The sequence below is a fragment of the Megascapheus bottae genome, chromosome 12 (assembly GCF_031878675.1).
Source record: "Megascapheus bottae isolate mThoBot1 chromosome 12, mThoBot2.hap1, whole genome shotgun sequence".
Lineage (NCBI taxonomy): Eukaryota > Metazoa > Chordata > Mammalia > Rodentia > Geomyidae > Megascapheus > Megascapheus bottae.
In genome coordinates, this window is record NC_143520.1 from 15,465,089 (window position 1) to 15,483,367 (window position 18,279).

Genomic DNA, 18,279 nt, shown 5'->3' on the forward strand with positions numbered 1-18,279 from the left:
CTAACAGCAAAATCCCAACAAAGAATTGAGCACTCCCGGTCCAAAGATACTCTCCAGAGAACTCAGCCTTCAGAAATCAATTATTGGATTATGCCCATCTAATGCAAGAGTGAGTTTGATAGTGATTGCTTTTATTTTCTCTTATCAATAAAGTGATAATGTTTATTTTATAAGCACAGATGGTAAAAGAATGATTTCAAAAGTAGCCCCAGAGCTGTTGACTGATTTCAAAATCAGTCAACAATAATGTGCAAATGATTTAACTTAGGAAAGCTAAAATCATTGTAAATAGAATGGAAATGAAATATGCACTTATTTACAATGTTCATTTCATTCAGACATTTTAAACCTTTTAGGCAAAATGCCTAACGTACAACAAAATCACAGGTAAGTATCATCTAAGAAGAAAGTAGTATCACTGGGTTTTCTGCATGGTTTACCTGGAAAGTTGTTTCTATCCTGGTTTCTTAGGTAACATTGAAATTATTCATTATAACACTCACAAAGTAAATAGCAGAGCTTAAATGGTTTATGCTTCTCTGTTGTGTTCCTATCTTGCAGACTTTTATAGTATTGAATAAAGGGAAGGCCATCTTCCGCTTCAGTGCCACCTCTGCCCTGTACATTTTAACTCCCTTCAATCCTCTTAGGAAAATAGCTATTAAGATTTTGGTACATTCATATCCTTTTTAAGTGATCAATATTATCAATTTCCATATAATCTATAAGTGTTCATTAGCTAAGAACAAAATTGAGAAAAGTTTAGACTCTGTTGTTTTCATTATTCTTGTTGTTTACCTCTTTTGACATACACACCTTACTCTTAAAGTTTATTGATCACATAGCTGTCATGGAGACTTAAAACATGCTTATTACATATGTTCGTGTTTCTATACATGTATATATATAGGAGTATATTTCTCAAAAAATGCTTGTGGCTCTTACAAATTTATTGGTATAATTATCATTAGTATTTTTATACAAAGATGTGTAGAATTTTCAGTGAATAATGATAAAATATCAAAGAGACTTTCAAAATCTAGGTTAGCCATAAGTATGCTATAAAACATTTTAATATCACCTTAAAGTAATCTTGGAAGCTATTTTTCCCTAGAAGACTGTCAAAAGACTTCAGTCAGCACTGAACTATCTTTTAAAAAACATTTCCAGTGATTTTTGTAAAAGAAATGTGAAAATATTAGCTGAATTTAAAATGTATGTCACTGAATTTTGACTTTACCCTGAAAAATTGATTGCTTAGTAAATACCCTAGAATTTAAATTAGACTTATATTCCCAAAAGGAATAAGGGGATTTGTCATGTGAATCCTGTTGCTAAAAAAGGCCTTTCCAATTATACTCATAAATTCATATTTATCAGTAGAACTAATTGTGATTTTATGGTTTGTGGTAGTAATAAATACAGAAAATTTATTATGAATTATATAAACTGATACTACTTGTTTTCAGTTCTACTTGTTTCAATTCTAAAATTCAAAATGCTGAACTTGCTAAAATGCCCATACAAAGCCTAGAGTTGTATTTCCAGTACTGAAGTAAAGGTAAATAAATAAATAAAAAAAAACTAAACATTAGAATGTAAAATGCTGGGTCAATACCCAATACAAAAAAATCTTAAAGCCTATTCTATTTTATGCCACTTATAAGATTTTCCTAAGGTGTGGAGATTTTTTTTGTAATTCAAAGATTTGAAACATGAATCATGATCAGGGATTTTGCTTTTAAGTTTTCCTTAGTTTGTATTCCTAGTGCCACCATGTGGTCAATTTGTAGAAATTTTCTTTTTTCACTGAATGGAAAATTTTTGTTTGAGAAGTAAACTCTAGTAAAAGGGATATTACAAAACTGGAAGGCAGAAACTTGTTTTTCAGAATTACGTCTCGCACATTGATACCCCTTCTCATGTTTTTGTCCCCGTTTCCCTTCCCCACCCTCTTCCAATCATGGCTAGTTGGCTTTTAAAAGAAACTTTCTGAAATATGATTCTGTCTTCTTATCTTCAAGTTACCACTTAGAATATATTTTCTTATATTCAAAGCACTTATCCAAATAATTTTATACTTACTAACTTAATCTACACACCAACAAGATGTAGTGTATTTATTAGCTCCATTATAAATATATGTGGAGACATAAATAGATAAGAATGGCAGAGAACATAATGAAGTTAAATTTTAATAATATTCCTATTATGTTTCTGCTTAACCCTCAAAATTATTCACAACATCTCTGTGCTTGTATATATTCAGTCAAAATAGCGCATCCTCATACAGCAGCATGTTGTAGTGGTGTATGAACTCTTTTCATGCATTCAATTATGTTGGATAATGTGGTGAAGACATTTCATTATTGTAGATATGAGCTCTTCCTCAACCACTTGCCAGTTGCCTAAATTTGTTAAACTAATACTTCTTGATCAAAAACTTCATAGCACCAGGTGGCAGATACACGGTCTTTCAGGGAAGTTACTTTTCCAGGAAGTAACAATACTGGTTTAGTATTAGTTGAAAACAAAACATTTTATATTGATACAATATCTTTGCATACTCTATCTTATTTAATCAAAACAACTATTCCATGATAGTGACATTATTACCCAGAATTTTTACAGCTGAAGAAAGTGAAATTTAAGACAATTAGACTACTTGTCTTGGCTAAGTTCAGATGTTTCAATGTGAGTTTTATATAATATAATATTTGGATTTTCTTTTGTGTGTTCCTTAACTATAACCTACATTATTCAGCATGTTAATTATGTGCACCATTTTGACAAATTGTGTGTTTATGACGATGAGTAACCCTCCAGATTGGACAAAGAATGTAGAGTAAGTATAACTCATATTTTAAATATTTAAATATATATAAATGTCATACATGTACATATTATTTTGAAATTATGTCTAAATACATAATTAAAATATCTTGATGGACATATTTCATAAAGCTATTTGCAGATAGAACAGTGGAACAACAAGAAATACTGGCCCTCAGGTTTGCTGGTGTTGGCTCTAATATCAATCACCTTTCAACTTCCCCTAGTTGTGACAGAAATCCATCATTCCTGGGTGTTCACCCCTTTTCTTTTAGGGTCTAGAGTGGCCAAAGAAAATATGATTTAAGTAGTATAGATTGGATCCAATATTAAAGCCAATATAATGGAATTTGGTTCCAGCTACATCCAGATTGATTCAATGAGATAAGAATTAAGAAAAAAAATAAGCAAGTTCTAAACTCCGTGAAAAAATAAGGTGGAATCTCAAAAGTTTTCATTCTTGTCAGGTACTTATACTGCGTGTTAGGCTTGGTTTCAAATGTGATCATCCAAAACGTTGTTTGAACAAATACGAGGTAGCTCATACCTGTAATCGTAGCTATGGAGGAGGTTGAGATCTGAGGAATGTGGTAAAAAGTCAGCCCAGGTGAAAAGTTTGTGGGATTCTTCTCTTCAGTTAACTATCAAAAAGCCAGAAATAGAGCTACAGCATGTGGTAGAGCTCTAGCCTTGCGTAAAATGAGGGGTCATACTCAAGCCTTGAGTTTAAGCACTTGTATTGGTATGCATGTGCATGTATGTGCACGCGCGCGCGTGCGCGCACACAGACACACAAAAAATTATCTATCTAGATGTCTTTCCATAGACAATTAGATCAAGAAATGTGGCATACATTCACAATGGACTTTTACTTGTCCACTAGAAAGAATAATGATACATTATTTGCAAAGAAATGGAAGGACCTAGGGAAAAAAAATCATATTAAGTGAAGTAAATCTGGTCCAGAATATGGAAACTGGAATTAATTCATAAATATATAAGGTGTTTATATTCAGAGTGCTGTGCAAGTATACACAAGTGTATTACCTGAATATGGCGAAACATGAAAAGACACAATTCCATAAAAGGCTCACAGTATAAGAAAATTAACACCAGGAAATGAGTGCTTGTAAATGGTAAGTGCCGTCAAGGGAGGTGCGGTGGTAGACAAATGAAAAGAGGAAGAAGAGAATGCGTTGGTGTTCATATCCTAAAATTTAAAAAAAAAAATAGAAGGTAGAGGGGGTGGAGAGAGGGGAGAGAACGATGAAAGGGTGATATTGGTAAGATACTTTGTATTCATAAAGTGCTTTGTTGAGTGGCTATTCTTTTGCACAAGTAAAGATAATAAAAACATATTTTAGAATTCCTGGCATGGTGGCTCATGCCTATAATCCTTGCTAATTAGGAGGATGAGATCTGAGGATCACGGTTCAAAGCCAGCCAGGGCACTAAAGTCCGTGAAATTCTTATCTCCAATTAACAACTACAAAACTGGAAATGGCGCTGTGGCTCTAGGGGTAGGGCAGTAGCTTTGAGCTGAAAAGCTCAGAGACAATGCTAAGGCCCGGAATTCAAACCCCATGACCAACAAATACACATATACATATGCATATACATATACATATTCTAGAGATTAAAAATTTCAGTATTATGAAACTTAAAACTTCAGGAGATTGAAGGCTATCTTAACAGAAATGAAGGCTTGAGTGGCATTTTTAGAAACTGAAAATATTACTGATGATATTAATGGGCTCTATTTTTGAGAGAAGTTTCAGAACTAAAGTCAATTTGTGAGTATTTATTGTGCCTCTGGATGTACTTGCTCAGTTCACTTAAGGTGCAATCCCTGTGATTTTGTATCTTCTGTGTGTTGTTGCCAGAAGCCTCTCCCTCTGACGCTTCCAGATTGGAGCAAAAAAAAAATGAAAAAAAACTTTTGAAGTTTTAAAACTCTACTTTTTACATCTCTAGGATTATCTACTTTGATTTTAATGAAGTACTTTTTCAATAAGTTAGCTTATTTAACTTATTAAATGTAATGCTTATTAATATATCAATGTCTTCTTGTATTTAAAAAATAGTTGAAACTGAGAATACTTTTTTGCCTTCTCAAGGAAAATCATAGAATGATTATGTAAAATTGCAGAATGTGTTGCCTATATCTCTTCTTTCTAGGTCATTTCCCACAGAAGTTGCATTGACCCTTACAGATTGTATGCGTCTCAAACCATTCATAACATTGTAGAAACAACCCTTTACATAGAAGGGAGTCAGATTTTAATTTTGAGCTATGTTTTGTTTCTGTGATAATAAAACATTATCTGCTTAACATAGACTTTATTATACTGGGAGAAAACAGGAAATTGATACACTGAAAGAAAACTGATTTTTTATTCATTCTTCTTGGGGTACTTGTTTCTAGGTACACCTTCACAGGTATATATACTTTTGAATCCCTTATAAAAATTATTGCAAGGGGCTTCTGCTTGGAAGATTTTACTTTCCTTCGAGATCCATGGAACTGGCTTGATTTCACTGTCATTACATTTGCGTAAGTGTCTTATTTTGAAATATCAAAATGCAACATACTTAAGCTTCCTATTATTGCTAATGGTTTTAAAGAATAGGCTTGCTTTGTTAATACAATGCATTGCCATGGTTCATGCATTTTAGCACTGGACTTCGACTTACCACCATTGGTATCTTAGGGAATTTCAATGTGACAAGGCTTTTCAGTGGTTGAGACTACAAATTTCACCTACACTGCACATCTGTCAGTAAATTTCACATAGGTCACTCTTTCAACACATATACATACATACGTGCACACTAATGTGAAAATATAATCATATTCACGATGTGTCTGTGAAAAATGACTTTAAAAATTTTAGCCACAGAGCTCCCCTATGACCCAGCAATTCCACTACTTGGCATTTACCCAAATGTCCAGAAACAAGGATATACTAAAGCTACTAGCACAATGACATTTATTGCAGCACTATTTACCATAGCAAAGATATGGAACCAACCCAGATGTCCCTCAGTAGATGATTGGATCAAGAAGATGTGGTACTTATACACAATGGAATTCTATGCTGCTGTCAGAAGGAACGACATTGCCCCATTTGTAAGGAAATGGAAAGACTTGGAAAAATCTAGATACATAAGGTCATATAGGATGAGACAAAATGAAAGGATCTCTATGATAAGGAAACAATAGCTTATATTATTTGATTGTTGTTCTTAATGTACTATGTTATTTCTCTTCTCTTTTGTTGCTGTTTGGTTAATCTCCTATTGTTATCGTATCTGACTTTGTTACCTGGTATATTTGTATATATGTTTATTTGTTTATTTGCAATAGGAAAGGGAAGGGGAGAAAACAAGATGATTGGGAAGGGGTGGGGTAAGGAAATGGGGACAAGAACCATGAAGTGTCATGGGGTATCAATGTGTGAGAAGTAATGCATCTACTATCTGGCAAATGTAACCATAACCCCTCTATACATTACCCTGACAATAAAAAAAAATTGTAGCCACAAATATACTCCTGGTTTGCCAAATCAGTAATAACCTTACCAAACTACGCAATCTCCAAAGTTTCTTTAGTCTGGTTGAGTAATAGAAAATACATATCTACTAGCATGAGAAAAGCTCTGCAAAATCAAGCTGACAAGGAAAAAAAACCCAGATGGTCGATACATTGCCAATTTAGTACATTATTATTTTATCAGCAAACTGATTTTGCAGCCACAAAAGCAGACATACTCTGCTTCTATTTCCCCTCTTACCCCTTTACTTTCTTTCTCTTCTTTTTCTTTTACTCTGTCATTGTCTTCATCCCTTGCTTTGTCCACAACATGGACAAAATATTCCTATCTCTTCTCCATACATAGTCAATAATGTGCACAATTGTTGTGACCCCATACTTCTTTCTCCCACCCCAGACCCCTAGTGGTCATGTTGCCTAATAAAGAAGTCCAAACAATGATGGGAAGCCATTCAGAAATAGATTCAAAGCAAAATACAGAGGCACTGGGCCAGCACACTTGCTTCCATACTTCCTTCCAGAGAATCCTTTGCCTCATACAAGTGAGAGGTGGCGGGGAAGAGAAGAAGCAGCTCTAAAAGATTTGGAGCTGCAAGAAGTGCCAGTATGGTCTTTGTTCCAGATTCTGTTGGGAAAAGCCAATCCCTCACTACACTCTCTCACCATCTCTCATTAAGGAGAGTTAGGTATGAGGTGGGTAGAGTAGAGATGGGTGAGAATGTTGAAGGAAGTGACAATAATCAAGATATAGTGTAGTCATAAAAGGTTTTCTTAAATGGAAACAGATAGATAGATAGATAGATAGATAGATAGATAGATAGATAGATAGATAGATAGACAGATTTTTTTTTTTTGGTGATCATAAGGCTTGAACCCAACTCTTAAGTGCTGTCCCTGACCACTTTGAACCAAAGCTCCACTTCCAGTTTTCTGGTGGCTAATTGGAGAAAAGAGCCCCACAGACTTTCCTGCTTAGGCTGGCTTTGAACTATGACACTCAAATCTCCGCCTCCTGTGTGGCTAGTGCTATATAGAAGTTTCTGTTACTCAAGAACAATAAAAATTAATAGTAGAAACAGTATGGGACCACACAAAATGTTGCTCTTAATTTCCTTTTTTTAAAAAAGTTATTCTAGGAAATTTTAACTCATACATAAAAGACCCAAGGAAATATATTTTATTATGTCTAAATTTCTGTTGGGCAAATTCATTGGCTCCCATCTCCAACTGAAATTAAAACCACACACAGAGCTAACTTTCTCTCTTATTTGTAAATTACACATAATGGGGACTACACTGCCTTCACAAGTAGCAATAAAAATATACACTCTTAAATGTTCACATTTAGTTGGTGAAGTTAAATTATAACAATAAAGCCACAGTGAAAGTTCTGATTTCTAATTTGCCAATTACAATATGTACCATGTAGTGCTACCAAGTAGATCTTTAGAAAAGAGCCAAAAATGTAATATGAACCCAGCACATCTCTGAAGAACTGATATTTGCTTACAGAGTATGTAAGCCTTGGCAGTGGTTCAAGTTTCAGTTTGGAGAGTTTTGAAAAGTATTTTTGTAACTGCAGGTAAGAAATGAGTAATGAAAGGCATACATTCCTTGCACCTACAATTGTTTCCTTGTATCTTATTATTGTGTTTGTGTGTGAATGCCCCATTACAGATATGTGACAGAGTTTGTGGACCTGGGCAATGTCTCAGCATTGAGAACGTTCAGAGTTCTCCGAGCACTGAAAACTATTTCAGTCATTCCAGGTGAGACCTTGGTTAAACACCAAGGCTGACTGATGATGATTTTTTTCAGCCTCAATAATTTTTCTGAAGGTCACAGAAATGTTTTCTAAAAATGTAGAAAATCATGAATTACAGTGCTTCAAAGGAAAGAATCATGACTATCTAAATACAAGTTTTGTCAGCTTTGGAGTTTAACAATTTCTTGCATGAGATGCTGTTAATTTGTGTGATTGACATTTAAGTGTTATTATTTTGTCATGTCAGTTTTGTGATTCTTTATTTTCCCCCTTCACCTTGTGTGTATTCTGACACTGAGCTTGAACTAGGGACCACATGCTTTTCCCTGGCTTTCTTGCTCAAGCTGGCACTCTACTACTTGAGCCACACATCCATCCTTGTAGTGTCAGTTTCACTAAAGAACTGAATCAGTATCTGTCTTTATTTTTTTTATTCTTTGCTGCTATGGAGCCCCATGCATAAACATTATAAACCATTGAAGTCACTATTTAACAAAAGGCAAGGTATAAAATAATAACTATAAGTCTACATAGTGGACTAATATAGATCAACCTACCTCCAGTCCTATAATAAAAACTTTTTTGATTATAAATATGTCTCAAGCCATTTCAACACATGTATTAGAGTAATTTCTTATAAAAACTACTGTGGGCACACTTTGATAGCAGAAAGTAAGAATGGAAGATACTTCCTCCATGCAGACTTCGTGAAGGTCATGACCCCTGCACCATTTTCTCTCTCTGTAAAAGACTGTGCATTTCACGGTCTTTACCCTCACATGTCCGGAGTTCATCTCTATGAGCAATTCAGCTTTCCTGGGAGTGCTGCCCTCAACTCATCACCAGCATGGCTCCTACTCATGCACAAACCCCATGCTTTCCAGAGAATGAGTTTAGACTTTGCTGTTCCAGCTGTATGCATCTTCATAGTCATAAGCTTCTTTCTTTCAGGCCTGAAGACCATTGTGGGGGCCCTGATCCAGTCGGTGAAGAAGCTCTCAGATGTCATGATCCTCACTGTGTTCTGTCTCAGTGTGTTCGCTCTCATTGGGCTGCAGCTGTTCATGGGCAACCTGAGGAATAAATGTGTGCAGTGGCCCCCCACCAACGCCTCATTGGAGGAACATAGTATAGAGAGAAACATTACTGTCGATTACAATGGCACACTTGTAAATGAAACTTTCTTAGAGTTTGACTGGAAGTCATATATTCAAGACACAAGTGAGAATTTATGTTATGTCTATTATTTGCATTCAAGTATCTTTCAGTATTTTCAATATTTCAAAAAGAGGGAGTGCTAAAACATGATTCAATGATAAAGGGAGTGTTCTTAAAGCAAACCATATTAAATACATAAAACTTAGACTCTAGATGTTTGCATATAGCAAAGATGTTTCCATCTTTACTATTTTAAAATGATGAGTACTACTTTGGAAAAAGTAAAAGAAAAGGCTTCATTCCCAGCCTACATGCAACAAATAGCATAAATCACAGAAAATTACGTGTGATTTGATATTTCTTTAAGTACTGATAGATTATTTTGAGGGATAAGTTGTGGTGGGGCTTGAGCTCATTGCCTTGGTGTGGTGCTGTCCCTGAGCTTCTTTGTGCTAAAGATTAGCACCCTACCACTTGAGGCGCAGCACCACTTCCACTTTTCTGATTAGTATTTGGAGTTAAGAGTCTCTCAGACTTTCCTGATTGGGATGTTTTCAAACCATGATCCTCAGAGTTCAGCCTCCTGAGTAGCTAGGATTACAAATGTGAGCCACTGGTGCCTGGTTGATAGAATAATTTTTAAAAAGTCACATGACCACTGTTGCATAGTGATAGATCTAGAAAGTACCTTAGTGTGACATACTAATAGTAATTCTTCCATGCACAAAATCATAGTCTAGTAAATAACCTGCACCCCTGTGCATCTCTAGATTTTTCTCAAAAATGCCTTGAAAACCATCAGAGCAATAAACAAACATTCATTAGCCACATCATGTGATATCATTAAGTTTAGTGCTATCAATACTTGAAAATTATTGTTCACCAATATTTGCATAATATCAGATAATTCAAGAGTATAATTAGAGTTTATACTCCTATGTAAAATGGATTACTCTCTATTTTTCTTATACACAAAGAAAGCAAGAATATATGAATTTATAGGCACCATGAAAAAAATCTAAAATGGACTTTTAGCCAATCTCAGGATCTCACACCCATCATTCTAGCTTCTTAGGAGGTGGAGATGAGGGGATCATGATCTCTTCCAGGAAACCCTGGGAGAAAAGGGGATTTTTAAGACTCCATCTGGACCACTGGCTAAGCAAAGCGGTACATACCTGTCATCTCTGGTACAGAAGTACCATGGCATCTTTCATCTCAGTGACACAAAGAGCACAAATTAGAAGTTCATAATCCAGGCTATCCCAGATACCACACAAGACTCTATCTAAAAACTGTATATATATATACATATATATGTATATATACATATATATGTATATATATGTAGGCGTAAGTATGCACACATATACATGTGTGCACATATTATGTATGCATGCATGTGTCTATACATAAAACATAAACAGGCTAGCGGAGTAGATCAAGTGACAGAGTGACTTGCTAGCAAGTATGAATCTGTGAGTTCAAACCCCAGTACTGCCAATATACAAATCCTTACCATTTTGTTGTGATAACATACTTGATATGAAGGACTATTTAAGGTCAAATGCACATAGAACCATGATAGACAATTAAATTAATAAAATTAAATATAAACACTATAACTGTACGGGGCCAGGAGTTTGGCCTAGTGGTAGAGCGCTTGCCTAGCATGCACGAAGACCCAGGTTCGATTCCTCGGTACCCCACGTACATAGTGCTTGCATGCTAGGCAAGCACTCTACCCCTAGGCCAAACACCCGACCCTGGTATCCCCCAGTTATGTTTCTTTTAACAGTTTTAAGTCAGTTAACTCACCATAGTCCCACTACTTTTTAAAATTTTGATTAATGGTTAAACTCCGTGCATCAGTGGCTCACATCTGTAATCCTAAATACTCAGAAAAACTGAAGATCAAGGAAGCCAGACTGGCAGAAAAGTCTGTGACACCCTTATCACCAATGCTTCCAAAAAGGCTGGCAGTTGGGCTATTGCTCAAGTGATAGAATTTTAGCCCTGAAGGGGGAAAAAAAAGCCTAGGGTTGGTACTCAGGTCCTGAGCTCAAGCCCCAGGACTACCAAAACAAAACAAAGTAAAACAACAATAACATAAAACCTTCTGTACTGAGTTTACAGAGGTCAGAATATTCTGAAATAACAATGGTATTTCCTTTTATTTGGTTCTGTATGTAACTTCAAGATAGTATTTCATGGTGTTTCTTCTTGAAACAATTCAATGATGACCATTTAATTTCATGTATTTCTTTTTCTGCCATCAGTTTACTTCTTCAACACAATAAACATTACTGAAAGGCTACTAGTTTCCAAACAGTAATAATATAGAAACAAGTTTGATTGTGACTTTATTTCTAAGAATAATAACATTTCTATAAATGATAGGGTAATAAGTATAATTTTGTGAATATATATTATACATATATAAACAAGTAACATAGTGAGGAAGTTTCTTAATTTAATCAATCTAATGCAAAGCAGGTAAGAACTCAAGGAACATTCCACAGAACTGACACATCTGGATGTGAAAAGTGACAAGAAAATCACTAGCAACAGGAAGCTTTGAGATAAACTAATGCACACCTACAGTAATTATTTTCACTCATGTAAAATTAATGCTTAGAGTAAATCATATTTTACTAAAAATTTTAATAAACTTTTCAGCCATAATCTTTACTCCACAATTAACTATTCAAATGTGACTCTACCTCAATTCAAATTTTCAGAATACACATTTGGCCAAATATTTTTTTACCTAGCCAGAACAAAGAGTGCTTAAAAAAAACAAATAATGGTTGCACTCTAAATGCTTCTAAAAACTAATTATGAATCCAAAGCTTAAGAATATTGGCTTTAATGTAATATCTGACATATGGAAAGAGAACAGGATTGTCTCTGCATGACCTGATGTTCTGAAAATTTCTCAGTGAACTTAAAATTAGGAATTCTTCTTGCTTTCTCATTTTAGTGTTATTTTTTTAACAATGCAAATGCTTGTTCTGTGACTTTCTTTTTTCAAACAGAATATCATTATTTCCTAGAGGGTTTTTTAGATGCACTACTCTGTGGAAACAGTTCTGATGCAGGGTAAGCCAGCAATTGTGAATACGTGTGTGTGTGTGTGTGTGTGTGTGTCTGTGTCTGTGTCTGTGTCTGTGTCTGTGTCTGTGTGTCTGTGTGTGTGCATGTATACATGCTTTTTTTCCTCTTTCTATAGAAGCAGAATCTTAATAACCAACTAATTTTATTTCCTAATTTCCTGTAATTGAGTTTACTAATAGAGAGTAATTTTGTTATGCAGTAGATAATATATCTCTGGGATTATAGCTTACACTTGCAATATTTAGTCCTTTAGGTACATATAAAATCAAGCTATTAGTCACCCCTGGGTATTTTACAGTTAGGGAAAATGAACCTGAGATGTATCAAGACAGTAGATACTATGCTAATTACACAGAGTGGTTAGTGAATTTTATTCATTTAAAAGCAGGAAAATGTATTTGTTATCATGCTACTATCTTTTTAAATGGTAAATCATCCAGCCTAGAGCATAACTGCATGTTTTTTTTCTTATCAGAATAAGAAAGCAAAATATTTTGTCATACTTTTTATTTCCTCTTTCCAGGCAATGTCCAGAAGGATACATGTGCATAAAAGCTGGCAGAAACCCTAATTATGGTTACACAAGCTTTGATACCTTCAGTTGGGCATTTTTATCCCTATTTCGACTGATGACTCAAGACTTCTGGGAAAATCTTTACCAACTGGTGAGAACCTGAAGAGATATGCAGTGCATTTAAGTAAAAATATACAGGAACATGATTGAGTCATGAAATCCAACCCCAGCAAAATATAGAAGAGAGTGAAAACCTTGAATTAGAGATTTGAGTTCTGTCTGATCATCACTCATTATTCTACTTAGTAAAGCTAAGGAGAGTATTTCCCCATTTCTCCTCGTCTCAACTCCTTTCTTATGCTTTTAAAACACAGATTCTCCTAATCAGGAGGCAAGACCTGCCCTCAGCCTTCTTTCCTCCCTCAAGTACTCTCCCTGAGGTGGGAGGTGATGTAAACTAACCAGATGTAGGAATAAATTAGATCTCTTCTTTAACTTTTATGAAAGGTCCCATAAAAATATCTCTCTCTTCTTTGAGATCAGGGGAATGTCTAAGATAAAGGAGAGTCAGGAGCTGAGGTTTAAAAAACAAATGGTGAAAGGAGTAGGAAGGTTTATGGGTAACATAATGATCATTGTATAAGACACATAAGCAAGTGGAAAGATAAAGTGAAGCCACCATTAAATAAATAATATTGACAGGAATTCTGACATTCTTTCCAGACATTACGTGCTGCTGGAAAAACATACATGATATTTTTTGTGCTAGTCATTTTCTTGGGCTCCTTCTACCTTATAAATTTGATTTTGGCTGTGGTGGCCATGGCCTATGAGGAACAGAACCAGGCCACCTTGGAAGAGGCAGAACAGAAAGAAGCAGAATTTCAGCAGATGCTTGAACAGCTTAAAAAGCAGCAAGAAGCAGCACAGGTAAGTGATCAAAGCAAATATTCTTCTATTCAAAGCACTAATCTTTTGTTTTGTTTTTGCTTTTCTAGATGTGTGCCTGTTCTACCACCTGAACTCAGGCTAGCCCTTTATCACTTGAGCCACCGCTCCACTTCTGGCTCTTTTGGTGATTCACTTGAGATAAGTCTCATTGACTTTCTTGCCTGGACAGGCTTTGAACCAGTCTTCAGATCTCATCCTCCTGAGTAGCTAGTTTTCTAGTTATGACCCACCAGTGTCTGGGCAATTGTTCTAAGCTAAAAAATATTGTAGATCTATGACTGATTAAAATACCTGAGGAAGTTTGAAGTAAGAAGGAAGCTATAAGGATTTCAATATTTTGATCGGGTATTTAAGTTCATTCGGCTTCATTATGCCATTTAATTTGAAGACATTGTTGTATTTAAGAACAATACAACTTCCCCATGTTAATTTAATCATCTTACTATTTTCAGAATAAAAAGGGAAAATGTGATTTTTGAGTTTTCCTTAATTAGAAAATTTTACTTAATGAGTATATTGGCATAACAGGAAAACTGAAGAAAATAATAATTGTTGGAGAAAACAGTTATTACATAAAGTACATTCATTTGTTTATGTAGTCTCCTCTTTCACCAAAATATATTGCCTTTGGATATAGTTGTTTTATAAGAAAGTAATCAAGTAATACAGTAGTCTATGAATCGGAGTGTTATTAACCTTTTGTACATCAGGTAAGGTAACTGAGATTACTTGTCTTTATAGTGAATGTCATTGCTCATACACAATTATAATCTGTCTGACTTTTATCATTCCCATCTTCCCTCAGTCACTGTCTTCACAAACTCTTTGTATTTACTATAATATAAAGTACTTTCAAGTATATTAACTTACATGTAATGGCCTTGTGTTTAAGGCATGGTGTAAATAGTGACAACAATCAGAATGTGCCAAATTGCCAGGCATTGAGGGTTCACTCCAATAATCCTATCTACTCAAGGAACTTGAGATCTGAGGAGCATTGTTCAAAGACAGCTGGAGCAATAGAAGTCAATGAGACTCTTATCTCCAAATAAGCAGCCAAAAGCTGGGCTGGAAATGTGATTGAAATGGTAACACACTAGCCTTGAATAAGTAAACTACCCAAGAGTGTTAGATTCTTAGTTCAGGCCCTAGTACTAATACACACACGCACACACACACACACACACACACACACACACACACACACACACACACACAATCTTTGTACCAGTATAATATGTGATCAGCCAGTCATATGGCCAGCAAGAACCAGTTCTGCATTAAAAAGGATAGGGGTAGTGTCATCTTGTCTTGCTTAGCAGAAATCTAATAACTAGAGCTGTTTTCTCTTGTGTAGAGTGTCTTGGAAAGGTAGGAAGGGTGATATGTGGAAGGTCATGAAAAATACAGTAACAGTACTGAGAAAGGTCTTCACTTCATTATATCATCACCCTATTTTTCAGCAGGACTACAGCAGCTTTCCTCGGATGTCCTAATTTATAATTCAAAGAAAGGGGAAATGGTAATTAACTGCCAGTTTTCAGAATTAATCTCACAAAATAATATGAGTTTATCTTTTGTTGATAGCCAGTAGCTCCTTTAAGATATAAAGTGCATCAAAAGATAACACAGACGTCACAGTTATCAGGGAGTAGTTGAATTGCTCTGAAAACCTTCATTAGGTAAACAGGAAAAGTTCCCAAGTATTTGCAGAGCATCTTCTCTGTGAGATCAGTTTGTCAGTTAAAATATATCTTGAAATTTTAATGAATTACTTTGAACCAGTGAAAGAAAAATAACTTCTCTGGTATCATGCTAAAACTGCTTTCCCTTCTATGTAGCAGGCGGCAGCTGCAACTGCCTCAGAACATTCCAGAGAGCCCAGTGCAGCAGGAAGGCTCTCAGATAGCTCCTCAGAAGCCTCCAAATTGAGTTCTAAGAGTGCTAAGGAAAGGAGAAATCGAAGGAAGAAAAGGAAACAGAAAGAGCAGTCTGGCGGGGAAGAGAAAGATGAGGATGAATTCCATAAATCTGAATCTGAAGACAGCATCAGGAGGAAAGGGTTTCGCTTCTCCATCGAAGGAAACCGACTGACGTATGAAAAGAGATATTCCTCCCCACACCAGGTAAGTGAGTCCATTGATGCATGGAAAAAAATGAGAATATTAGAGATGGAAAAAATTGAAATGGTTTTAGATAGTCAACAGAAAATTGGCTGCTATTGTCATGATATGTGAATCAGTAGACTTGAATTCAAGCCTACAGAGTTGAATATAATTATGTCACAAAATGGGTAATGAAGTATATTAAAATCTGATTCCAAATATCTAACTTTGCTGCTGTATGTAATTGAAATAGCACTGATTTAAAAGTCAGGAGACCTGGAATTTAATTATGATACTGACATCTGGATATTGTAACTAATGGTTTTCAATCCTTCTGATCCTCAGTTCTTTTAATAAATACAATTTTAAAAAATTAGGGATGTGTGGGCCAGGAGTTTGGCCTACTGGTAGAGTTCTTGCCTGGTATGCACAAAGACCGGTTCAATTCCTTGGTATCACATATAGAGAAAAGCCAGAAGTGGTTCTGTGGCTCAAGTAGTAGAGGGCTAGCCTTGAGGAAAAAGTCCAAGGACAGTGCTAAGGCTCTGAGTTCAAGCCCCAGGACTGTCAGAAAAAAAAGTAGAGATCCGGGACTAACTGATCCATAATGTCCTTTTGGTTAACTTTTTATGACTGAATGTCAATTTTCTCCTAAATTCTTTCTAACTCATCATATATGCACATGGAAGTCTTGGTAGTGATACATTTGAGCTAACAGCATAACATTGTGTATTTCAGAAATTTGAACTTCCAGTTTCAAAAACACTAATAATTAAAAAGATTTCAAAAGGTGAACTAAAATAATTGGCATAAAATGTTGAAATTTCTTACAAAGAAAAAAATAATGAAAATAGATATAGATGTGTGGCCATAAAAAATGTCTTGAACATTGACATGTCCATACTCAAGGATGTTTCCATTTCAAGTTGATCAATGGTGTTTCAGATACTTTTTTTAGTGTTTTCACTATTTTAGGTTGCACTCTATCTCCCCATTTTTTAATGGTAAAAGGTAGAACTTGGGCCGGAAGTTTGGACTAGTGGTGAGTGCTTGCCTCGCATGCACAAAGACCCTGGTTGGATTCCTCAGTACCACATACATAGAAAAAAAAAAGCTGGAAGTGGTGCTGAGGCTCAAGTGGTAGAGCTCTAGCCTTGAGAAAGTCCAAGGACAGTGCTCAGGCCCTGAGCTTAAGCCCAGGACTGGCAAAAAGAAAGAAAAGAAAAGAAAAAAGGTAGAAATCTCACTCTTCATAACAAATACCAGTAAATTTAGAATATTAATCAAAAGAAATGTGTCACATTTTGTTTTAAAATGCTGAAATATCCTTGCACGTGTGAAATGCAGGCACATTTCTAAGGGCTCTGTCTATCCAATTTAGCCTTTCATTTATTTATGTCACACTTTCAGTCTCTGCTGAGCATCCGTGGCTCCCTATTTTCTCCAAGGCGAAACAGCAGGACGAGCCTTTTCAGCTTTAGAGGGAGAGCAAAGGACGTGGGATCTGAGAACGATTTTGCTGACGATGAGCACAGTACTTTTGAGGATAATGAGAGCAGAAGAGATTCCTTGTTTGTGCCCCGACGACACGGAGAGCGACGTAACAGTAACCTGAGTCAGACCAGCAGGTCTTCCAGAATGCTGGCCATGTTCCCAGCGAATGGGAAAATGCATAGCACTGTGGACTGCAATGGCGTGGTCTCCTTGGTTGGTGGACCTTCAGTTCCTACATCGCCTGTTGGACAGCTTCTGCCAGAGGTGATAATAGATAAGCCAGCTACTGATGACAATGTAAGGAAGTTTTCAATAGTTCAGGCATGGCTGGCCCATGATTGCTGCAACCAGCCAGTGTTTCTACAGAATGGAGCTCTTGAGAATGATTTCTGGTTGGTCAGGCTGTGAATGCACCTGCATCTTGTGATATCCTTAAAAAACTAACAATCAGAAAGCCTTCTGCACTCTCCTGCACAAACCTGAATGCACTTACTTCTCGAACATGCTAAGGATTAATTACAGCCTAGAAATATTACCTATAGCTGGAGGATTTGTTATATACCCACACTCAATTTAGATATTAGGACACTTTCTGAGGGCCTGGCGTAAGAGCAGAAGTGACTTTCTTAAATGTGCAGGGTGTATAATAAATCTTTCCATCAGATTCTCCAAAACATCTGTGCATTAGTTTAGATTTTTTAAACACTGAAAAGCCAGTAGATTTGTTATTATTACCTTACAACTCTAGCACTCGTATTTGTCTTCCTAAAAAATGCTGATACAGGTTTTT

The 18,279-nt window shown here is 35.8% G+C and overlaps 1 protein-coding gene across 3 annotated transcripts in view; it reads left to right on the forward strand.

Annotated features, from left to right (window-relative positions):
• LOC150056267 (sodium channel protein type 1 subunit alpha) overlaps nt 1–18,279 on the forward strand; it is a 110,775-nt gene that overhangs the window by 52,457 nt on the left and 40,039 nt on the right. For 2 of the 3 annotated variants that reach the window (XM_090342712.1, XM_090342714.1), the window contains exons 1-9: nt 2,756–2,845; nt 5,258–5,386; nt 8,063–8,154; nt 9,102–9,371; nt 12,347–12,410; nt 12,949–13,090; nt 13,663–13,869; nt 15,732–16,016; nt 17,406–17,753. In XM_090342712.1, coding sequence (XP_090198838.1) covers nt 2,766–2,845; nt 5,258–5,386; nt 8,063–8,154; nt 9,102–9,371; nt 12,347–12,410; nt 12,949–13,090; nt 13,663–13,869; nt 15,732–16,016; nt 17,406–17,753 — 1,617 coding nt within the window. In that variant the 5' untranslated portion in view covers nt 2,756–2,765. Of the gene's footprint in view, nt 1–561; nt 681–2,755; nt 2,846–5,257; nt 5,387–8,062; nt 8,155–9,101; nt 9,372–12,346; nt 12,411–12,948; nt 13,091–13,662; nt 13,870–15,731; nt 16,017–17,405; nt 17,754–18,279 lie in introns of those variants that run through there. The other variant, XM_090342715.1, reaches the window with a different exon arrangement.